Source organism: Coregonus lavaretus (genome assembly GCF_964263955.1).
Source record: "Coregonus lavaretus genome assembly, chromosome: 2".
Taxonomy (NCBI): Eukaryota; Metazoa; Chordata; class Actinopteri; order Salmoniformes; family Salmonidae; genus Coregonus; species Coregonus lavaretus.
The window spans coordinates 25169793-25194171 of record NC_139989.1 but is presented as its reverse complement, the minus strand read 5'-3'; the positions used below and the strand labels follow the sequence as shown (position 1 = coordinate 25194171).

Below are 24379 nucleotides of genomic sequence, written 5' to 3'. Positions count from 1 at the left end.
GCTGGGGTGAACAAGAGAGTACAGTTTATACTTTTTTGGGCAAAAATGTAATTCTTGTTCCAATACTAAGCCAAACTGTAGGTATACTTGGAGTTGCATCAGACCTCTAGTGGCTGGTTTCCCAGACACAGTCCTAGACAAAAAATCATGTTCAACTGATATTCTCCATTGAAAGTGCCACTTAGTCCAAGACTAGCCTTAATCTATGTCTGCGAAACTGACCCCTAGTGTGTGGATCATAGCCCTGTGATGTACGTCATAAATTGTCAAGCCACCGCTCAGATTATGTCTGCATCCCAAGTGGCATCCTATTCCCTATTTAGTGCACTATAGGGAATAGGGTGCCAGTTGGAACGCATTTGTCCTTGGCATTCTGGAGACCTCTGTAACGTCCTGGCTAAGTCTGACTGTCTTCAAGCATACTAATGACTGCAGGAACAGCTGTCTGCAATGAGAACATGAAAGGGAGCTAGCTGCTGACTCTTCGCGGATGCCTGCTCTGACAAACCAGTTTGCACCTTCTAAACACACGTGATGCATCCCTATGGGCCCTGGTCAAAAGAAGTGCACTAGGGAAAGGGTGCAATTTGGGCAATTTGGCCATGGGCAGTTTGTTCATCTGTTTGGTGAAGCATTGGTGACCGTGACCTACCATTTGGTAATGGCTATGCACTTAACACACAAGAAATCACATGATAAATGCATCATTCTGACATTACCGAGGGTATGTATGTATGAATGAATGAATGAATGAATGAATGAATGAATGAATGAATGAATGAATGAATGAATGAATGAATGAATAATGAATGAACGAAATAACAAATTAATGAAAGAATGAATGAAAAAAATGGATGAATTAATTAATTAACAAACAAATAGACACTTCTCATTCTGGAAACTGGAAGCATCGACCTTAAAGGGAAGTCTGCCTCATAGTACTAGTGGTTTACAGTGCTTTTACTGTACAACTTTTACTTTTACAGTACACCTTTTCACAGTGCCCAAACCAGAACTTGTTGAGTCTGATCTTCAATAAATGGTGGTTGGTTACCTCCCAGAGAGACATGTATTCGATGCATATTCCCAATGCTACGTGGTTTAACCTCAACATCCTCTCTCTGGAGTCAGTCAGTGATTCAATCATTATTTGAACACAATAGAGGACCATTATCTTCCATATTCGCAAATACGTTTTGATTCAATGGTGATTACACTTTCTATTAATTTGTGGGCTCATGAATGAAAATTGATTCCAGTTCTCCTGTTTGCATTTTTAAAGCTTTGTTGGTATTCATGCCTACAGGTTAGTCCATATTATCTTAATTAATTTCAGTGCAATGAGGCAAAACCTTCACTTTAATGACAGCTTTAATTTCAACCTTCCACTATTACTTAAGCATAGTATGGTGTGAATGACATGATTTGACTGATATGCAGTTCATTGATTACAGTGGCTTGTGAAAATATTCACCCCCTTGGCATTTTTCCTATTTTGTTGCCTTACAACCTGGAATTTAAATGGATTTTTGGGGGGTTTGTATCATTTGATTTACACAACATGCCTACCACTTTGAAGATGCAAAATATGTTTTTATTGTGAAACAAACAAGAAATAAGACCCAAAAAAAACAGAAAACTTGAGCGTATATAACGATTCACCCCCCCCCCCCCCAAGTCAATACTTTGTAGAGCCACATTTTGCAGCAATTACAGCTGCAAGTCTCTTGAGGTATGTCTCTATAAGCTTGGCACCTCTAGCCACTGGGATATTTCTTCAAGGCAAAACTGCTCCAGCTCCTTCAAGTTGGTTGGGTTCCGCTGGTGTACAGCAATCTTTAAGTCATACCACAGATTCTCAATTGGATTGAGGTCTGTGCTTTGACTAGGCCATTTCAAGACATTTAAATGTTTCCCCTTAAACCACTCAAGTGTTGCTTTAGCAGTATGCTTAGGGTCATTGTCCTGCTGGAAGGTGAACTTCCGTCCCAGTCTCAAATCTCTGGAAGACAAAAACAGGTTTCCCTCAAGAATTTGCCTGTATTTAGCGCCATCCATCATTCCTTCAATTCTGACCAGTTTCCCAGTCCCTGCCGATGAAAAACATCCCCACAGCATGATGCTGCCACCACCATGCTTCACTGTGCGGATGGTGTTCTCGGGGTGATGAGAGGTGTTGGGTTTGCGCCAGACATAGCGTTTTCCTTGATGGCCAAAAAGCTCAATTTTAGTCTCACCTGACCAGAGTACCTTCTTCCATATGTTTGGGGAGTCTCCCACATGCCTTTGGCGAACACCAAACATGTTTGCTTATTTCTTTCTTTAAGCAATGGCTTTTTTCTGGCCACTCTTCCGTAAAGCCCAGGACTGTATGGCTTAAAGTGGTCCTATGGACAGACACTCCAATCTCCGCTGTGGAGCTTTGCAGCTCCTTCAGGGTTATCTTTGGTCTCTTTGTCTCTCTGATTAATGCCCTCCTTGCCTGGTCCGTGAGTTTTGGTGGGTGGCCCTCTCTTGGCAGGTTTGTTGTGGTGCCATATTCTTTCAATTTAAAACAAATTGATTCAATGGTGCTACGTGGGATGTTCAAAGTTTCTGATATTTTTTTATAACCCAACCCTGATCTCTACTTCTCACAATTTTGTCCCTGACCTGTTTGGAGAGCTCCTTGGTTTTCATAGTGCCACTTGCTTGGTGGTGCCCCTTGCTTAGTGGTGTTGCAGACTCTGGGGCCTTTCAGAACAGGTGTATATATACTGAGATCATGTGACACTTAGATTGCACATAGGTGGACATAATTTAACTAATTATGTGACTTCTGAAGGCAATTGGTTGCACCAGATCTTACTTAGGGGCTTCATAACAAATGGGGTGAATGCATATGCATCCACCACTTTTCCGTTATTTATTTTTTTGAATTTTTTGAAACAAGTTATTTTTTTCATTAACACTTCACCAATTTGGACTATTTTGTGTATGTCCATTACATTAAATCCAAATACAACTCCATTTAAATTACAGGTTGTAATGCAACAAAATAGGAAAAACGCCAAGGGTGATGAATACTTTTGCAAGGCACTGTATCTCTGCCTCTGTGAACTAAATAGGTTAAAGAAATAATTGTCATTCACATTTCTTCACATAAATAAAGCATCACAAGAGGACCAATTACTCACCTACATCAGACATCTCTGGGACACTGGCGAAATAAATGTCTTTAGAGAACTTTGGCTCATTGTCGTTGATGTCGTGGATCTTGATGTTAAATTCAGTATCAGCCTCCAGTGTCTCATTGGTCCTCTTGTCCACCACCTTAGCGTGGAGTGTGTATATGGCCCTCTCCTCCCTGTCCAACCTCTTAGTGGCGTGAATGTCACCTGAGTTCTCGTCTATTAAAAACAAGCTTCCCACCCCGTCTCCAGTGAGAATGTACTTCACGTTACCATCGCCTCTGTCCATGTTGGAGTGCAGCTGTGGATAGAGAGACAAGCTTTTATTTGAGATGGAGAGAGCATTCAGTGTTAGTCAGGAAATGTGAAATGTACACGAAAATAAAAGAACAAGTACAGTTCGCAGGTTTAGGTAAAGAACAGATTCAACTTCAAATGTACCATTAAAACTTTACATATGCCTTCGATTTGTCTCTCTGGACAGATAGCTAGTTTGGCTATATACAGTATGACTATCTTGCGATCTTGAGTTTGAAATCTTGAGCTATTTTGAGCTCACAATATTGTCCTTGGATACATTCAATCCACAGATATTTTATTTCAGTTATTTATTTACTATTGGCTGAAAATCACCATCCCTCAGAATTTCTTTAATTAATCTGTATATTTGAGAAATGGAAAAACAAGAATGCTAGGTCAGAGACTGCTCTAAAAAAATTGTCATTGTTTGTATCTTGTATTGTTCTTGTATGGACATGAATGGTTGCTCAGAGACTGCCCTAAACAAAAATGGTTCATGTTTGGCACAGAATTCCCATCTTGAATCTTGTATTCCAGCTGTTTCTTAGGAACATGAGTGTCTACTTAAAGTGTGTCCTTCAAATTGAATGCAATGCTTCTTATCCTGATTGTGACTGCCCCCTGAATTGGCCATTTCTAAAGCAGGATGTCCCTCTCTGATCAAAATAATTATATTCTGTGGGCAACTTCAAACGGACAACCCTTGAGGAGTCATGTATTTCATGTGACAACACACACACAATACTGTAACAAGTGCTGCCCCTTACATTTTAGTCATTTAGCAGACGCTCTTATCCAGAGTGCATACATTTTTTTTTTTTTATACTGGCCCCCCGTGGGAATCGAACCCACAACCCTGGCGTTGCAAACGCCATGCTCTACAAACTGAGCTACATCCCTGCCGGACATTCCCACCCCTGCCCTTTCCCTCCCCTACCCTGGGCCAATTGTGCGCTGCCCCAAGGGTCTCCCGGTCACGGCCAGCTACGACAGAGCCTGGATATGAACCAGGATCTCTAGTGGCACAGCTAGCACTGCGTTAGACCACTGCACCACTCGGGAGGTACAAACAAGTCATGCAGGAAAAAACCTACAGGAATCATGGAGGAAAATTCCTTCCTTTCCTGTGGCCACTTTCCTTCACAGGTAATAAACAAAACAAACATAGGGAATAAATATCCTACAGTATTCTTACAGCAAAAGGCAAAATCCTGATTGGAAATTTTAACATCAGATTTTCCTTGAAGTAAAAACAGTCACAATGCACAGACCATTCTTATTTTCAGACTTCCATAATTCAAGACTTTGGTTGAAGACTAAAAATAGACAGAAGCTCAATCTGCTACCATATGCCAAGTAGCATAAAATCATGTCACTTTGACTCTAAATCCATTTAGCTCCCTAATATCTTCCATCTGCGACGTTGCCTTCAGGGCAGTTCCTAAAAATAAAGATTTCTAAGGAGATTAGATGAGAAGATTTGTTTCATATTTGATGGGCTATTTGTTTAGCTGAATGGTTACTTCATTCTTTAAGATACTGGCCTTTGCACTCGCATGTTACCATACTGTGTAGGCCTACAGCAGAGGATGACCCCCTCCTCCGCCTCTCAGTTTTAATGAGGTTTCTTCCTTCTAGGAAGTGTTTCCTTGCTACTGTGCTGATGCTTGCTCTTTGGGGGTATAGGATGGGCACTATAAGCGCTTTCTGACAAATGTTGTGGTAAAATGTCTGTGATTGATTGATAGATCTCAAGTGAGAGGCATGGGTCAAACAAATGGACCATTGTAAGCCTGCTCTGCGAGCACAACACCTCCACAGATATACACTCAAACTTCATAGAGAGCCATCAATCTTGATGGTGTGAACTCTACACAACCCCAGCCCATTGTTCTTCAATGGATGCTTGATACCTCCCCAATAACCCTCCACATGATCCGCAACACAAATGAAGCACCTTGCCGCAGTCCCAGACATGTTTTACAAATGAATGGTTCTCTCCCACAAAAATCCTCCCAAATGTATCACACTTCCGCTGTGTCACCAACACAGCCGCAAAATCTTCATATCGATGGCAATTACAACATGGCATCATAGGAGGAACATAAGCCGTCACCATGAAGCTCAGTTACCCTAGGACTGATCCTCTGTGGCAGGCAGGGTATCTTTGCCAAATGTCAGCAACGCACTCATGCTACCTGCTATCACTTTTTCCCTCCATGAGGAAAACTCTGAAATATATAGGCCTAAACAACCTGAAGCTCCCTTGAGAATATCCAACAACTCAGTAACCGATAATGTCCGGGGACACCTAATACACAGCACCTATAGGGAGGATAAAGCCCCTCTGGGAAAGACACCAAGGTTGCGTCCCAATAATCTCTCCTTCCTTCTGAAGTGTGCACTTTTTCACTACTACTCCACACACATTTAAAAACATTGGATTGGTGTAGGCATGGGATGGAAGGAGTTTCCATGTACCAGTCATTACCTTTCAAATCTAAGAAGGGAAATTAACACACTTGGCTACACACTTTGGGGGTAAAGGAAAGATACTTGGGACGCAACCAAAGCTCAGTGGTGTAAAGTACTTAAGTAAAAATACTTTAAAGTACTACTTAAGTAGTTTTGGGGGGTATCTGTACTTTACTTTACTATTTATATTTTTGCCAACTTTTACTTTTGCTTCACTACATTCCTAAAGAAAATAATGTAGTTTTTACTCCATACATTTTCCCTGACACCCAAAAGTACTCGTTACATTTTGACAGGAAAATGGTCCAATTCACACACTTATCAAGAGAACATCCCTGGTCATCCCTACTGCCTCTAATCTGGCGGACTCACTAAACACAAACACTTTGTTTGTAAATTATGTCTGAGTGTTGGAGTGTGCCCCTGGCTATCCATCTGGTTTGCTTAATATAAGGAATTTGAAATGATTTATACTTATACTTTTACTTTTGATACTTAAGTACATTTGAGCAATTCCATTTACTTTTGATACTTACGTACATTAAAAACCCAATACTTTTATACTTTTACAAGTAGTGTTTTACTGGGTGACTTTCACTTTTACTTGAGTCATTTTCTATTAAGGTATCTTTACTTTTACTCAAGTATGACAATTGAGTACATTTTCCACCACTGCCAAAGCTGTAAAGAGCCATACTACTAGCATTCACCTCTTCCACGTGCCACACAGGAAGTCCTGTATGGTGTACATATTAAGAAAGAGGCACATGTACATGGATGTGTGACTCTGTCCTATTATTGACAACGTGCACCTGCATGTGTCGCTATACCCTACTACATCAGTAGGTCGTCCACTTAAATCTCATCTGACAATAGACACAAGTAGCCTACAAGACCCGGCGACATGAACATGCAATCATTTAATGGAAAGACATAGGGGAAATCCATGCATCACAAGAACACAAGACAACATATATTCCTGTACTTTGTTTCTGTTAAGCTTGGTCCTATCTACCATCTAAGTGCCTCTTTCTGGACTACTCATCATCTTGAAAGAAAGTAGCATTACTTCAAGCAGGTATGATGAGTGACTGGCTTGAAGCTCATTACTGCACTGTTGATACTACAGTGTCAGAGGCTTATATTTAGCTCTGTATCTCATAGGCCCTCACATCCTAAATGACAAGCATTGAGGGACACAGCATCAACATCATAATATCATGAATATTAATATCAACATACTCAGGGAGAAACTAATTATTTTCTGCAATCTGAAAACTGCGATCAACAACATTGCAACTTGGGGAAGAAAGTGAGAAAGATGCACAATGTGACCCAACTATGGTTACGTCCCAAATGACACCCTATTCTATATTTGGTGCATGGCCCTGGTCAAAAGTAGTGCACTATATAGGGAATAAGGTGCCATTTGGGATGCAAACTATGAATAAATCTGGGTCGTTCCCTAAATATATTTTAAGTAGAAATTGTGCACCAATATTGAGTTTTAAAAGCCTGATCTATTAAATTAAGTGCCCTTTAATATAGACCACATGGAGAATTCAATACATCTTATTTTTTATATGAATAAAGACTTGCTTCAATGCCACAATTCAGCATTTTCCATCAGTGACTTCTAGGAAGATTTTAACCCACATAAAACCTTTTACTGCAGTGGGCTAAATCAGGGTCACACATAGTGTTTCTTGGTAGTCTTAAACAAATCTACTTTAAAACAAACACATGGTTATGAGTTAAAAAAAAGAAGACACCAGTACCATGTCAGATATAGAGTTGAAACGTATTCCATTTTGAGTTTGCATTCCAATATGACACTTCATGTACATTACAGAAGACTGACATAACAAAAACGTTTGACATAAAAAATAGACAGACAGGCTAGAAATGTAAAAAATATACAATAAAATTGTAAAGCTTCATTCAATCGCCACTCCCTATTGCACACAACAAGCTTCCATTCATCCGGTCACAAATGGATTTATGGCTGATTTAACCCTCCCGTTGTCCTAGGGTCAAAATGACCCGCCACTGTGTTGAACCAACTTTATTTAATTTTTATATTTTTTGGATCATTTGTGAGAAGGAGGCAGTGATACTTTCTTTAAAGTCTCACTGCCTCCTTCTCACAAATGATCCCAAAAATATAAAAATTGAATAAAGTTGGTTCAACACAGTGGCGGGTCATTTTGACCCTAGGACAAAGGGAGGGTTAAGATGAAAATGTCAACCCTGTTACGGTCAACCCTGTTACTTTATTTGGCACTTAATAGGCACTTACTATAGTCATTGTCTTTAACCTCTTAAAACGGATTTGTTTATATTTGTTTTATAAAGTTGAACATGAGCTCTTTATGACAGAATGTTAAAATGAGGTGAAATCAACGTTTTTCTTGACCAAGTTACACTTTTCAAAAGGTACCGAATTGGTGGAACGACCCAGCTACAGTCTGTGAATAGTATTACTCATGATGCTCATTGTAGAACATTGAAGAATATGATGAAGTCAATATAATATTTCAACATAAAATGTACAGCACAAATGTAGGATCTTAATTTGATCACTCTTTTGTTGCCGGGAATTTTCCTGCACAGCAGGAAATGCAAACTTGTAGAGTATTTGAGGTTTGAAAAGGCTTCTAAAGTGTGTTATTTCCACTTAAAAATGTCAGACTTGATTTGCCTTAACGAAAAATGTATCAACCCCTACAAAATAACTTAATAAATTATGATCTACACAATAATTTATATTTCCTGTTGCTGCAGGATTGTTTTCCTGATGTAGCAAACTGGCTCAAATTAACATCATACATCTGTAGCTGCTCCTAAAATGCAGTCAGATTCTCCTACAGAACTAATTTATACCCTGTGTCTTTTCAGTTCCCAATGCACATTCCTCTGATGACTCCTGCAGTATGGCTGTGTCCAAAATGGCACCCTGTTTCCTATAGGCCCTGGTCAAAAGTAGTGCACTATAGAGGGAATAGGGTGCCATCTGAGACATAGTCTATGCCTCTCAGTCGTTAATCCCATAAAAAGAGAACTGACAGGAAGAAAACAAAGAGACAATCAAAGGGAAGGGAAGAGGGAACTCCATACAGTGGAGCCATACTGTCAGGTCTGCCAGCTAATTGGAGTTTGACAGTCCTCAGACAACACAGGCCTAAGGGATGTACTGTACACAGGCTTGCAATTATTGAATTAAAAAAGACAGAAGGTAATTGTTGGAGGTCCACTTATGGACAACCTCAGAAGCCACAAACCTCACAAGTTTTTGCACTGTCTGGCTGGATATTTGGCAGGCTGGCAGACTAGTATCTCAACATCAACTGGTCAGAGGAGACTGTGTGAATCAGGCCTTCACGGTCGAATTGCTGCAAAGAAACCACTACTAAAGGACACCAATAATAAGAAGAGATTTGCTTGGACCAAGAAACACGAGCAATGGACATTAGACCGGTGGAAATGTGTCCTTCGGTCTGGAGTTAAATTTGAGATTTTTGGTTCAAACCGCCGTGTCTTTGTGAGACGCGGTGTGGGTGAACGGATGATCTCCGCATGTGTAGTTCCCACCGTAAAGCATGGAGGAGGAGGTGTTATGGTGTGGGGGTGCTTTGCTGGTGACACTGTCTGTGATTTATTTGGAATTCAAGGCACACTTAACCAGCATGGCTACCACAGCATTCTGCAGCGATACGACATCCCATCTGGTTTGGGCTTAGTGGGACTATCATTTTGTTTTTCAACAGTACAATGACCCAACATGCCTCCAGGCTGTGTAAGGACTATTTTACCAAGAAGGAGAGTGATGGAGTGCTGCATAAGATGACCTGGCCTCCACAATCACCCGACATCAACTCAATTTAGATGGTTTGGGATGAGTCGGACGGCAGAGTGAAGGAAAAGCAGCCAACAAGTGCTCAACATATGTGGGAACTCCTTCAAGACTGTTGGAAAAGCATTCCAGGTGAAGCTCGTTGATAAAATGCCAAGAGTTTGCAAAGCTGTCATCAAGGCAAAGGGTGGCTATTTGAAGAATCTCAAATATAAAATATATTTTGATTTGTTTAACACTTTTTTGGTTACTACATGATTCCATATGTGTTTTTTTCATAGTTTTGATGTCTTCACTATTATTCGACAATATAAAAAATAGTAAAAATACAGAAAAACCCTTGAATGAGTAAGTGTGTCCAAACTTTTGCCTGGTATAAATAAACAAAAATGTCACGACTTCCATCGAGGCTGCCTCCCCTCCTTGTTCGGGCAGGTTTCGGCGTTCGGCATCACCGGCTTACTAGCTACTGCCGATCCATTTATCATCACTCCATTTGTCTTGTCTTCAATCACACACACCTGGTCCTTATTCCCTCATTAGTCATGGTATACAGTGGGGAAAAAAAGTATTTAATCAGCCACCAATTGTGCAAGTTCTCCCACTTAAAAAGATGAGAGAGGCCTGTAATTTTCATCATAAGTACACGTCAACTATGACAGACAAATTGAGAGAAAAAAATCCAGAAAATCACATTGTAGGATTTTTAATGAATTTATTTGCAAATTATGGTGGAAAATATGTATTTGGTCACCAACAAAAAAGCAAGATTTCTGGCTCTCACAGACCTGTAACTTCTTCTTTAAGAGGCTCCTCTGTCCTCCACTCGTTACCTGTATTAATGGCACCTGTCCACAACCTCAAACAGTCACACTCCAAACTACACTATGGCCAAGAACAAAGAGCTGTCAAAGGACACCAGAAACAAAATTGTAGACCTGCACCAGGCTGGGAAGACTGAATCTGCAATAGGTAAGCAGCTTGGTTTGAAGAACTCAACTGTGGGAGCAATTATTAGGAAATGGAAGACATACAAGACCACTGATAATCTCCCTCGATCTGGGGCTCCACGCAAGATCTCACCCCGTGGGGTCAAAATGATCACAAAAACGGTGAGCAAAAATCCCAGAACCACACGGGGGGACCTAGTGAATGACCTGCAGAGAGCTGGGACCAAAGTAACAAAGCCTACCATCAGTAACACACTATGCCGCCAGGGACTCAAATCCTGCAGTGCGAGACGTGTCCCCCTGCTTAAGCCAGTACATGTCCAGGCCCGTCTGAAGTTTGCTAGAGAGCATTTGGATGATCCAGAAGAGGATTGGGAGAATGTCATATGGTCAGATGAAACCAAAATATAACTTTTTGGTAATAACTCAACTCGTCGTGTTTGGAGGACAAAGAATGCTGAGTTGCATCCAAAAAACACCATACATACTGTGAAGCATGGGGGTGGAAACATCATGCTTTGGGGCTGTTTTTCTGCAAAGGGACCAGGACGACTGTTCCGTGTAAAGGAAAGAATAAATGGGGCCATGTATCGTGAGATTTTGAATGAAAACCTCATTCCATCAGGAAGGCCATTGAAGATGAAACGTGGCTGGGTCTTTCAGCATGACAATGATCCCAAACACACCGCCCGGGCAACGAAGGAGTGGCTTCGTAAGAAGCATTTCAAGGTCCTGGAGTGGCCTAGCCAGTCTCCAGATCTCAATCCCATAGAAAATCTTTGGAGGGAGTTGAAAGTCTGTGTTGCCCAGCGACAGCCCCAAAACATCACTGCTCTAGAGGAGATCTGCATGGAGGAATGGGCCAAAATACCAGCAACAGTGTGTGAAAACCTTGTGAAGACTTACAGAAAACGTTTGACCTGTGTCATTGCCAACAAAGGGTATATAACAAAGTATTGAGAAACTTTTGTTATTGACCAAATACTTATTTTCCACCATAATTTTGCAAATAAATTCATAAAAAATCCTACAATGTGATTTTCTGGATTTTTTTTTCTCATTTGTCTGTCATAGTTGACGTGTACATCGTTGACTATGATGAAAATTACAGGCCTCTCTCATCTTTTTAAGTGGGAGAACTTGCACAATTGGTGGCTGTTGGTGGCTTTTTTCCCCACTGTAAGTGTTCCCTCTGTGTGGGTGATTGTTTATTGTGAAGGTTAGTGAAGTTCGGTGGAGCTCGTGTATTGTGTATCGACGGGAGTATTTTCCTGTGTAACTTGTATTTTCCAGTGCGCCTGTTTTGTGCCCTGGAGTGTGTTTGACGCATTTCTGCGTAAACCTGTATTTTGTGGATTAAAGCCTGTTATTCTGTGATTTACCGTCCTGCGCCTGACTCCTTCAACACCACCTCAGCACAGAATCACCCACCTTGATATGGAGTCAGCGGGAGAGACGCACATGCCTGGAGTCGTGGAACGGGTCCAGGAGAATTCAACTATGCTAGCCAGCTTGGGTGAAGTGATGGGTCGGGTTCTTCAGGTCATCCAACGCCTGGAGAGGAGAGAGCCCGATCTGTCGAGACCAGCTGGTCAACCGGATCCCGCCACCTACACCCCAGCACCCGGAGGGATCCATATATCCCAACCAGGGGAGTTTGACAGGACAGCGGCGCTGTGCCAAGGATTCCTTCTCCAACTGGAGCTCTGCTTCTCCAGCATCCGGCCGGTTCCATCGGAGCGGGAGAAGGTGTCCGCCCTTGTCTCCTGCCTCTCGGGGAAAGCCCTTGAGTGGGCCAACGTGGTGTGGAACAAAGGAGGAGCCGCGTTGGAGAACTACGGGGAGTTCGCTCGCCTCTTCTGGGCGGTCTTCGATCACCCGCCCGAGGGTCGAGAGGCGGGCGAGCAGCTGGACCACCTGAGGCAGGGGACGGGGACTGCGCAGGACTTCGTATTGGAGTTTCGAACTCTGGCCACTGGGTCCAGGTGGAACGAGCGGGCCCTGATCGAGCAGTTCCGGTGCCATCTGCGAGAGGACATCCGACGGGAGCTAGCCTGCCCTGACACCATGTTGTCCTTCTCACAACTGGTGGACATGGTCATTCATTTGGACAACCTGCTGGCAACCAGAGGACGTCCTGGAGGAGGTCTGCCCGTTTCCATCCCGGCCGACTCGGATTAAGAACCGATGGAGATGGGTGGAACCGCTAGTCGAGAGAGCGGAGGACGACAGCGCCAGTGCCACACTGGTGGTGCGAAGGGACATTTCACCACACGTTGTCGTCAACGCTCTTCTGGGTTTGGAGGCGGCAGGCAGGGCACTCTTGCATCACCCACACTCGTTCAGAGCCCTCTGCTGCGCACTGTAAATTACTTGTCTCCTATCCTGAGCACATGGTAGTTCCCCAGTGTACGGCGCTAGTCGATTCAGGCGCAGCTGGGAACTTTATGGACAGGGCATTCACACACCGTATAGGCATTCCATTGATTCCCCTATCCATTCCACGCCCCGTCAGAGCACTTGATAGTCGACCATTAAGTACGGGTTGGTTAAGGAAGTTACTGCACCAGTCACCATGATTAACCAGGAGACTCATTGTGAGCAGGTTACTTTTTCCATGATTGAGTCTCCTGCTTTCCCTGTGGTATTAGGTATCCCTTGGCTAGCACTCCACAACCCCACCTTCTCATGGCCGCAGAGGGTTCTCACGGGGTGGTCGCGAGAGTGTCAGGGTAGGTGTCTAGGTGTTTCCGTTGGTGCAACCACCGTGGAAAGTCCAGACAGTACCTCCACCGTGCGCATTCCCCCTGAATACCTCGATCTGGCGCAAGCGTTCTCTAAAACGCAGGCTACTAAATTACCACCTCATCGGGTGGGGGATTGCACGATAAACCTCTGGGTAGACGCTGTACCTTGATTATCTACCACCGAACAGGGAGACGATAAGATTTAGTTATCCTCTCCCCCTCATTCCTTCAGTGATTGAATCAATGCATGGGGCGCGTTTCTTCACCAAATTAGATCTCAGGAGTGCGTACAACCTGGTGCGTATCCGAGAGGGAGATGAGTGGAAGACAGCATTCAGCACAACCACGGGGCATTATGAATACCTGGTGATGCCCTATGGTTTGATGAATGCTCCCTCCGTTTTCCAGTCCTTTGTGAACGAGGTGTTTCAGGACATGCTTGGTCACGGTGTAGTGGTCTACATCGATGACATCCTGGTGTATACCGCTACGCGCGCCGAGCATGTGTCCCTGGTTCGCAAGGTGCTGGCCCGACTGTTGGAAAATGGCCTTTATGCTAAGGCAGAGAAGTGTTTGTTTTTCCAGCAGTCCGTCTCCTTCCTCGGATACCGCATTTCCACCTCAGGTGTGGAGATGGACGGAGATCGCATTTGAGCCGTGCGTAATTGGCCGACTCCAACCACGGTTAAGGAGGTGCAGCACTTCCTTGGCTTTGCCAACTACTATCGGAGGTTATCCAGAGCTATTGGCTGTTGTCCGAGCCTTGACCGTGTGGAGGCATTGGCTCGAGGGGGCAAAACACCCTTTCCTCGTCTGGACAGACCACAATAACCTGGAGTACATCCGGGCAGTGAGGAGGCAGAATCCTTGCCAGGCCAGGTGGGCCCTATTCTTCACCCGGTATGATTTCACTCTATCATACATCCCGGGTACGAAGAACGTGAAGGCAGACGCGCAGTCCCGGCTGTATGACACAGAGGAGAGGTCCAGCAACAACACTCCCATACTGCCGGCCTCTTGCATTGTAGTGCCGGTAGTATGGGCGATGGACGCGGATATAGATCAGGCATTACGCATGGATCCCTCTCCACCTCAGTGTCCAGATGGGCTGCAGTACGTGCCTGCTCTTATCTGTGATCGTCTGATCTACTGGGCACCCTCCTCTGGTCACCCAGGTATCAGCCATACAGTGCGCTGCCTGACCGGAAAATACTGGTGGCCTACCTTGGCTAAGGACGTGAGGGTGTATGTCTCCTCCTGCTCATTGTGCGCCCAGAGTAAGGCACCTAGGCACCTCCCAGCTGGTAAGTTACAACCTTTACCAGTTCCACAACGACCATGGTCTCACCTAAGTGTTGATTTTCTAACTGATCTTCCCCTCTTCCAAGGTGACACCACCATCCTGTTCGTTGTGGACCACTTTTCTAATGCCTGCTGCCTCCTACCTCTGCCCGGTCTCCCCACGGCTCTGCAAACTGCGGAGGCCCTGTTTTACACACATCTTCTGCCACTACGGGGTACCAGAGGATATAGTGTCTGACCGAGGTCCCCAGTTCACATCCAAGGTCTGGAAGGCGTTCATGGAACATCTGGGGGTCTCGGTCAGCCTGTCCTCTGGGTTCCACCCCGAGAGTAATGGGCAGGTGGAACAGGTAAATCAGGACGTGGGTAGGTTCCTGCGGTCCTACTGCCAGGACCGGCCAGGGGAGTGGTCGGTGTTCTTGCCATGGGCAGAATATGCCCAGAACTCTCTCCGCCACTCCTCCACTAACCTAATGCCTTTCCAGTGTATTCTAGGTTACCAACTGGTTCTGGCACCGTTGCACCAGAGCCAGACCGAGGCTCCTGCGGTGGATGACTGGTTTCGGCACATGGAGGAGATGTGGGATGCTGCCCACGTTCACCTCCAACGCGCCGTGCATCGTCAGAAGGCCAATGCTGACCGTCACCGCAGTGAGGCCCCTGTCTTTTTACCGGGGGATCGCGTCTGGCTCTCGACCCGGAATCTGCCCCTCCGCCTGCCCTGCCGGAAGCTGAGCCCGCAGTTTGTGGTGCCGTTCAAAGTCCTGAGGAGAGTCAACGTGGTTACTTATAGATTATTACTTCCCCCTGATTACCGCATTAACACCTTGTTTCATGTGTCTCTCCTCAGGCCGGTGGTAGCTGGCCGCTCCAGGAGGCTGAGGTGCGGGAGGTCCCTTCACCTCCTCTGGACATCGAGGGGGGCCCCGGCGTACTCTGTTCGTTCCATCCCGGATTCGAGGCGTCGGGTGGGGGGCCTTCAGTACCTCGTGGAGTGGGAGGGTTACGGTCCGGAGGAACGGTGCTGGGTCCCGGTGAGGGATATTCTTGATCCCTCCGTGTTACGGGATTTCCACCGTCGCCATTTGGCTCGCCCTGCTCCGCGTCTTCCTCGTTGTACCCGAGGCCGGGGTTGGCGCACTGCTGGAGCCACGCGTCAAGGGGGGTGTACTGTCACGACTTCTGTCGAGGCTGCCTCCCCTCCTTGTTTGGGCAGGTTGCGGCGTTCGGCGTCACAGGCTTACTAGCTACTGCCGATCCATTTATCATCACTTCATTTGTCTTGTCTTCAATCACACACACCTGGTCCTTATTCCTTCATTAGTCATGGTATAAGTGTTCCCTCTGCTTCCTTGTCTGTGTGGGTGACTGTTTATTGTGGAGGTTAGTGAAGCTCGGTGGAGCTCGTGTATTGTGTATCGACAGAAGTATTTTCCCATGTACCTTGTATTTTCCAGTGCGCCTGTTTTGTGCCTTGGAGTGTGTTTGACGCATTTATGCGTAAACCTGTATTTTGCGGATTAAAGCCTGTTATTCTATGATTTACCCTCCTGCGCCTGACTCCTTGAACACCACCTCATCACAAAAAATATGACAATTTAGACAGAGCTCCTGGGCCCACCCACCTTGCAGGTGCTGCGGGGCTTTCCACTACACCAGTGGAGAGGAGGAAGATACTGTAGCTGTGAGTGTGTTTAGGGAGGGGGTGGTGGATGGGGGACTTGATTGCATGTGAAATAAATAAGCCCTCCCACAGTACACTGTAAATGCCATAAAATTATCTTCATGAGAAAGACATGATGGCTTGGCGCTGGGCCTTTAAGTGCCAGTCCATCGGCCCAGTCTTTTCACCACTCCTCATCACAGACACCAACTCCAGAGTGATGCTGATGGAATTAGAGATAGTGATCACCACTAGCTTCAACAGTAAAGCCAGCGTGTGTGGGCTTTGTTTTCTCACCCACTTTATTTATTGAGGCCTCATGACATTCTGACAGTTTAATTGTGAATGATATTGGACATCGGGTGAGTCAAGAGCCAGCGCATGTGATTGCTGTCATGCCAGGAAACTTGCCAGTGTACCAGCCAGAGACCATCAGAGTCAGGAAGTAAGCCAGAATTCAGCAGTAACTTACAACATCAGTGGAGGGCCTGTTTTGTTGCATTTTTACATTTACATTTGAGTCATTTAGCAGACGCTCTTATCCAGAGTGACTTACAGTTAGTGAGTGCATACATTTTTCATACTGGCCCCCCATGGGAATCGATCCCACAACCCTGGCGCTGGAAGCGCCATGCTCTACCATTGTCATTGGTCTGACTTGATTGATTCATTATTTTTCTCTCCATCACCCCCTTTCCCTTCTTCCCTCTTCTCTCCATCTTTGTCTTCTTGTTGTTCCCCTGTCTCCAACGCGTCAGGACGATGCTATCTGCCAAGCTGGTAGTCATATCCTCCTACATCAGACTGTACTCCACCCTGTACAGTGACACTTGTTTACTCCTGAGGATGAGGCAGGTGATGAAAGCCAGCTTCCTCTGAGAAAATTGGCTGTCGACAGTCACCTCGTTCCCCTCCCTCAGGATGATAACTGTAGCGTTGTCTCTAACACTGCGACTAGCTGTCTCTGTGTTAGCACTAACACTGGTGGCTTGACACGTCACTCCTTTGATCTAAAGTGGAGGGTTATAGCTCTGAGAAATATTTCAACTTTTATGTGTTCTTATCTGGTCCCTGACTGGCTAAAACAGGCCTCTGTCAGTTGAATAGCTGTATCATCATGATAGAGGAGGCTCTCAGGCCCTTGGCGATGTGAGGGACTGGGTCAGTGATTTTGTCTAGCCGTTATGTCCGCCCTCATGACTTGATTTGGTTAAGTTGTCTGTCGTATATGGAACATCTATTCCTCCTCTCTGTGTCATGTTAAATCTCTAATTTGAGTGACTGATTATTAATTTTTGAACTCATTTATAACCAACTTTGTTGTTTTTGAATTGTGGTGTGAATGAGGGAAGGATGGCTGGAATTAGTTGCCTGTTGCTGGGATATAGGAGCCCATTCCCTTCACATATGATCATTGGCCTAACAAGCTAATACCTACATTAAGGGAGTTCTCATTTGGTGCACTCCTCTCTATTTATGTACACATTTTCAGAAACTATTGAAAGTTATGGCACGTCCAACAGGAACAGTCCTTTTGACTGAGTGTACTTTGACATAATCGATCATCTCAAGGCAGCATACAAAGAATGCCCCATAAAAACGGTGCACAAAACCCTTACCTTGCCAACATACTGGTTGTCATTCCCTGTGTACTCCTCCAGAAGAAAGAATTGATTCCACATCCATCCTCGTTTGGAGCGCTGGAGTATCCTTCCATCATCCTTCTCCGGCAATGTTCCCAAGAGATTCACAGTATTTCCAGGTGCCACAGGCAGGGCATTGATTGGCTGCAGGATGGAGAGCATCAGTAGACCCAGGAAGTGATTGGTTATCATGGTATCCAATCACACGGGGAAATAGTTCTGTATGTCTAATGAGTTATGGTAATGAGCTTCTGGTAGGATGCACGCTGGAATGAAATGTAACCAAATCAGGCATTGTAGTCCTCTTCCCTTTGATCCCTTATTGATCCCTGTGAAGAAGAAGAACATGGATGAATCAGAGAGATAACACAAGCAGGATATTGACTTCAGGCAGACATATTTGGTTTCAATATCCCCCCAAAGGTCATATCGTCTGATTGTGTCTAATACAGATGTAGGATCTTAATTTGATCACCCATTGCAGGAGAACTTTCCTGCAATGCATGAAATAAAAAATGTGAGGTTTAAAAAGGCTTCTGAAGTTTGTAATTTCCACTTTGAAATTACAGACTCTCAAAAATGTACATTAATTATAATCCACATAATAAGTCACATTTGTTGCTGCAGGATAATTTTCCTGGTCTAGCAAATTGGCTCAAATTAAGATCTTACATCTGTATCAAGAGATAATATGCTTCAAAGCTGTTTAGTGTTGCCAGTGTTTTACATTGCTACTGTTTTATCTTCCTAGAGAAAAAACAAGGCAACAGTAAACATGTCGTCCCCCACGAATTATGTAGCGCCCCCCTCTTGGGCCAATTGAGATTGTGTGTCACTAACAAATTTCAGTTAATTACTATAGCTCCTGCCTTGGCCCAATCAGTGTAATTTTGTAAATTCCAGATCTCTATAGCAAGCCTCATCATTCACCCAAGCTTCATCAAAATCAGCCAGTGCTGTCTGAGATATAGCGTGACTAATGTACGAACGGACGGACAAACGGAGACAGATCCACATGCCCCTCCCCTATTTCATAATGGGGGACAATTATGAATTATATGGAATTTGAAACTTCCTTAAATGCGTTAATTGATTCTCTTGGGCTCTATTCAATCCATATCGCGGAAGTCCAGCGTTACAAAATGTAAGTTAGCTAAATTTAAAGGCAATGTTCCAGCGTTGGTGGAGACTGCATTCACGGTAAATGCTGCATATGTTGGCTAAATCTGAAATTACCTTTAATATTTCTATAGCGCAATCTGTAGTGCTTCAGCAATACAGACTGAATAGAGCTTTTAGTAAAGGAATTATAGTTCCAATCGGCATCTCAAACATTTTACCTAGGATTGGCTCTGGTAAGCTAGCTCAAACTTGCTGGCAGCCAAACTTGTAACACATTAGATCAATTTGATTTGTAGATTTCAATGGTAATAGAGTTATAGTAAGTAATACAGTCCAGTAAGTAATGCAGTCCAGAATAATATTAACCCGCAAGGCGTGCAGGTCAAATGATTTGCCATAAACATAAGCACCAACACTTGATAAATAGTGCATAAACAATTGTAAAGGATGAATTGCATAAATACATATTTGTGAAAATATATCCATGAAAATGTATAAAAACAAGAGTAATTTGTTTTTGGATAGATTCAAGGATATGTTTTGTATTATTCTACAAAGGCCTACTGCAACACACTGCTGAGCCTATTTTCGTTTCCCTTACAATAAAACATTACAATGTAATACATTGATCAATTGTTTTTTTTAGATCTGATTAGAAATAGAGTAATATTAAGTAATACAGTCCAGTAACAGCTTCTTATTTATTTGTTGCTGCTGAAACAATAGGTATTGACAAAGTAAATTAAAATAGCGCCAACCTAGAATGAAATGGAAGGGAGCTAGCTAGCTTACTAGCTACTTAGCTAGCTAGCTAACTAAACCACCATTTTCCTAGCCTGCTTCATGTTCAGCTTAAGCTAGCCATCTTCCTGTGTATTGATAAATGGTGACTGACCACTGACAAAGCTGTATCTACTGGGCTTGCTGGCAGCCAAACCTTGGCTTCTAAACATAGCCATTGTATTATTGACTCCATGGCACGTGCTATGTAGACAGTGGGTTGTTTAGCAACAAAACCGATGTGTGCGCAACCGTGTAGCAAACAGGCTGGGTAGGCTTACACTCAAAGGAGTGTCGACAACATGTAAACTATATTTCCTCTCCAAATCTTTATTGAAAACATAAATACATTTCCCCAGTGAGCACTTGTTGTCTCTCAAATACATTGTTACAGTTGTCAAAACACCTCAAAACAAGACATGGTATCATAACAAGATACAATGAGCTGAAACGAGCCACCTACGATTCGCCACATGGCAGCGTCTTGTCATTGTTGTTAGCTATCTGACTGCCCAGAATCATAAAAAACACGGACCTCTGCCCCATCGACGCGCGCACATCGTTTTTGTGATGTTGTCAGCTAACCAGTCTATGGTACCTAGATGAAGGGGCCAGCCCACCAGGGCCAGCCTTGATAGGTTACTTGCGGATGCATGCATAATTTATGGGCTTTGGGAAGTTCATCCTAATAAATCTTGTCCTCCTTTTCTAAAAGAGCCCATTTAGTGTGAAGCTGGTGGAAAGGCCATAGTGCCAGCGCCATCCTGACAAGCATTCATTTTGTAACTCACGAGGGGCCTTGAACAAGCAAGGACCATATTTGATCATTTCTCTGCTTTTGTTCAACAATCAAAAAAATATATATAATGTCAATGAAGGCATTTGATTTGAATGAACAAAGGACCTTGTTTTTGTCTGTAACCAAATTGGTAAGGTTCCATTGATGAAACTGAAGCACCGCCACATGTAAATTAATATTATCCCATGAATGCAAATCAAATAATTCAGCTAATGAGATCCCAAAATGAAACATTATTCATTCCATCCAGTCTTAAAGAGCACTGTGGAATGTAATTCATGTCATTAAGGTTAATGTCTATACTGAATCAAAAAATTACTCTCATACAGGCAGGTTATGGCTTTTATCCAAATGTTAAAAGGTTAGGACAGTATCAGAGCGAGACAGTTGTGATTGGAAAAACTGGTATGGTCTCAGCTGTCATCCGAGGTCAAGCCTTCAAAATATAAAATGGAACTAGACCATTAAAGTTAATTTTGAGTCAGCAAGACCCGGTCTAGCGGTTTCCCAGATGTTTAACCTCGTTAAAGCACAAGAACATAAAACGATCCCTAATTTAATAAAAAGGTGCACTACATGAGGACAAAGTAATCATTTTCACAAAACATACAGTACGCTCAACAACATGTACTGTATGAACCAAGAAAATGTGATATCAACTGTGTGTGTCGCTCTCCCTACCACCCGATAGAAGATACAGAATGAAGCCATGACGATTGGGGGAAGTCGTGGGGTGCCAGTAAGCCATAAGCTGATGATGATGTGCAGTTATCACTTCACTACATGCCCAGGCTTTGCCATGAGTATGACAGGCGGCAAGGCAGGCGCAGAATCCCGAAATCGGGAAACATTGACTGGCAATTAATCTGGTCTGATTCCTGTGATTGCATTTTCTAATTATCATTCAAGGCTGTCCTTGAGTTTTAATAGCATTCTGGATATTAATCTTTGATGCACCATGTCTATTAAGCATTAGGCCAGTGTGTCTTTTTAGAATTCCTCCAAACCCTCCATTAAAGGATGAGCTGAGCAGAGCGTACTGACTGGATTTCTTGGCCATATGCTATAGACTCCTCTCACTGAAGTATCTTGATTTGATTAGTCAATTAAATCCTGCAGTATTTTAAAAATGTTGTTTATGATTATATTAGGTGGTAGGAAGCTTGAGAGGCTCGGCATGCAAACAGACAGAGATGCATGAAAGGACAAATCATTAAATATGCTCTTAAAAGTTAAATCTTTGAGTAGAGCGTTTGGCAATTTATGGTTGTCCATTCTGGCAAAAGCTAGTGGAATAAACACTATTTCTATGAAGGCTTATATGGTTATCAACCATTTGTCTGTCCTTTGAGTATAACTTTTATGAACAATATCAGGAAATATTTAGAAACATACACACAGTGTTGAAAAAGTTGGGAGTGTTTAGACATTTAACAATACACTGACAATTGCTCCCTAAGCCTCCCTTATAATGAAGTGTTTTTTATATATACAATGGGGGAAAAAAGTATTTAGTCAGCCACCAATTGTGCAAGTTCTCCCACTTCAAAAGATGAGAGAGGCCTGTAATTTTCATCATAGGTACACGTCAACTATGACAGACAAATTGAAAAAAACAAATCAAGAAAATCTAATTGTAGGATTTTTTAGGAATTTATTTGCAAATTATGGTGGAAAATAAGTATTTGGTCACCTACAAACAAGCAAGATTTCTGGCTCTCACAGACCTGTAACTTCTTCTTTAAGAGGCTCCTCTGTCCTCCACTCGTTACCTGTATTAATGGCACCTGTTTGAACTTGTTATCAGTATAAAAGACACCTGTCCACAACCTCAAACAGTCAAACTCCAAACTCCACTATGGCCAAGACCAAAGAGCTGTCAAAGGACACCAGAAACAAAATTGTAGACCTGCACCAGGCTGGGAAGACTGAATCTGCAATAGGGAAGCAGCTTGGTTTGAAGAAATCAACTGTGGGAGCAATTATTAGGAAATGGAAGACATACAAGACCACTGATAATCTCCCTCGATCTGGGGCTCCACGCAAGATCTCACCCCGTGGGGTCAAAATGATCACAAGAACGGTGAGCAAAAACCCCAGAACCACACGGGGGGACCTAGTGAATGACCTGCAGAGAGCTGGGACCAAAGTAACAAAGCCTACCATCAGTAACACACTACGCCGCCAGGGACTCAAATCCTGCAGTGCCAGACGTGTCCCCCTGCTTAAGCCAGTACATGTCCAGGCCCGTCTGAAGTTTGCTAGAGTGCATTTAGATGATCCAGAAGAGGATTGGGAGAATGTCAAATGGTCAGATGAAACCAAAATATAACTTTTTGGTAAAAACTCAACTCGTTGTGTTTGGAGGACAAAGAATGCAGAGTTGCATCCAAAGATCACCATACCTACTGTGAAGCATGGGGGTGGAAACATCATGCTTTGGGGCTGTTTTTCTGCAAAGGGACCAGGACGACTGATCCGTGTAAAGGAAAGAATGAATGGGGCCATGTATCGTGAGATTTTGAGTGAATACCTCCTTCCATCAGCAAGGGCATTGAAGATGAAACGTGGCTGGGTCTTTCAGCATGACAATGATCCCAAACACACCGCCCGGGCAACGAAGGAGTGGCTTCGTAAGAAGCATTTCAAGTTCCTGGAGTGGCCAAGCCAGTCTCCAGATCTCAACCCCATAGAAAATCTTTGGAGGGAGTTGAAAGTCTGTGTTGCCCAGCGACAGCCCCAAAACATCACTGCTCTAGAGGAGATCTGCATGGAGGAATGGGCCAAAATACCAGCAACAGTGTGTGAAAACCTTGTGAAGACTTACAAAAAACGTTTGACCTGTGTCATTGCCAACAAAGGGTATATAACAAAGTATTGAGAAACTTTTGTTATTGACCAAATACTTATTTTCCACCATAATTTGCAAAGAAATTCATAAAAAATCCTACAATGTGATTTTCTGGAGAGAAAAAATCTCAATTTGTCTGTCTTAGTTGACGTTTACCTATGATGAACATTACAGGCCTCTCTCATCTTTTTAAGTGGGAGAACTTGCACAATTGGTGGCTGACTAAATACTTTTTTTCCCCCACTGTATATATATATTGGCCACTGATGCCCACATATTCTTCTGCAGTAATCAAACTTCAGTCACACACACACATCTTGCTCTGCAATCAGCAAACTCACTGAAGGGCACTAAAATGATATCTTACAGACCACCAGTGATCCACGTCCCACAGTTTGAGAATGTCTTGTTTATGCCATTACATTCTACAAAAAAAATATGACCAAATACATCCTGGGCTATATTTGGTTTATGTGATGTCCCTGTGGATAGACCTATCTTAGCAAGAAGGAGCGATGGTTTGAATACATATTTGCCAAAAACAGATTGTGGTGCTTCTTTTAGCAAAACGGTGCACTTGAGGTGAAGGCAGTTGTGGTGCATTGAGGTCAAGGACTATAAATGCCTGTTTTGTGATTGACAGATTGAGTGGCTGTAGCTACTGATTGCACACTGACAGACTGCACAATTGACAGACCACCACAGAGCCTAAGTGCTACTACAG

The 24379-nt window shown here is 43.5% G+C and overlaps 1 protein-coding gene across 1 annotated transcript in view; it reads right to left on the bottom strand.

The window, feature by feature from the left end:
- Positions 1–18295, bottom strand: part of LOC311137901 (cadherin-10-like) — a gene marked incomplete at both ends in the record, with an annotated part of 37038 nt that extends 18743 nt beyond the window's left edge. The window contains 2 exons of the mRNA XM_084172508.1: positions 3177–3471; positions 18080–18295. Of these exons, the coding sequence (XP_084028634.1) occupies positions 3177–3471; positions 18080–18295 (511 nt within the window). The remainder of the gene's footprint in view (positions 1–3176; positions 3472–18079) is intronic.
- Between the last annotated feature and the right edge of the window lie 6084 nt (positions 18296–24379).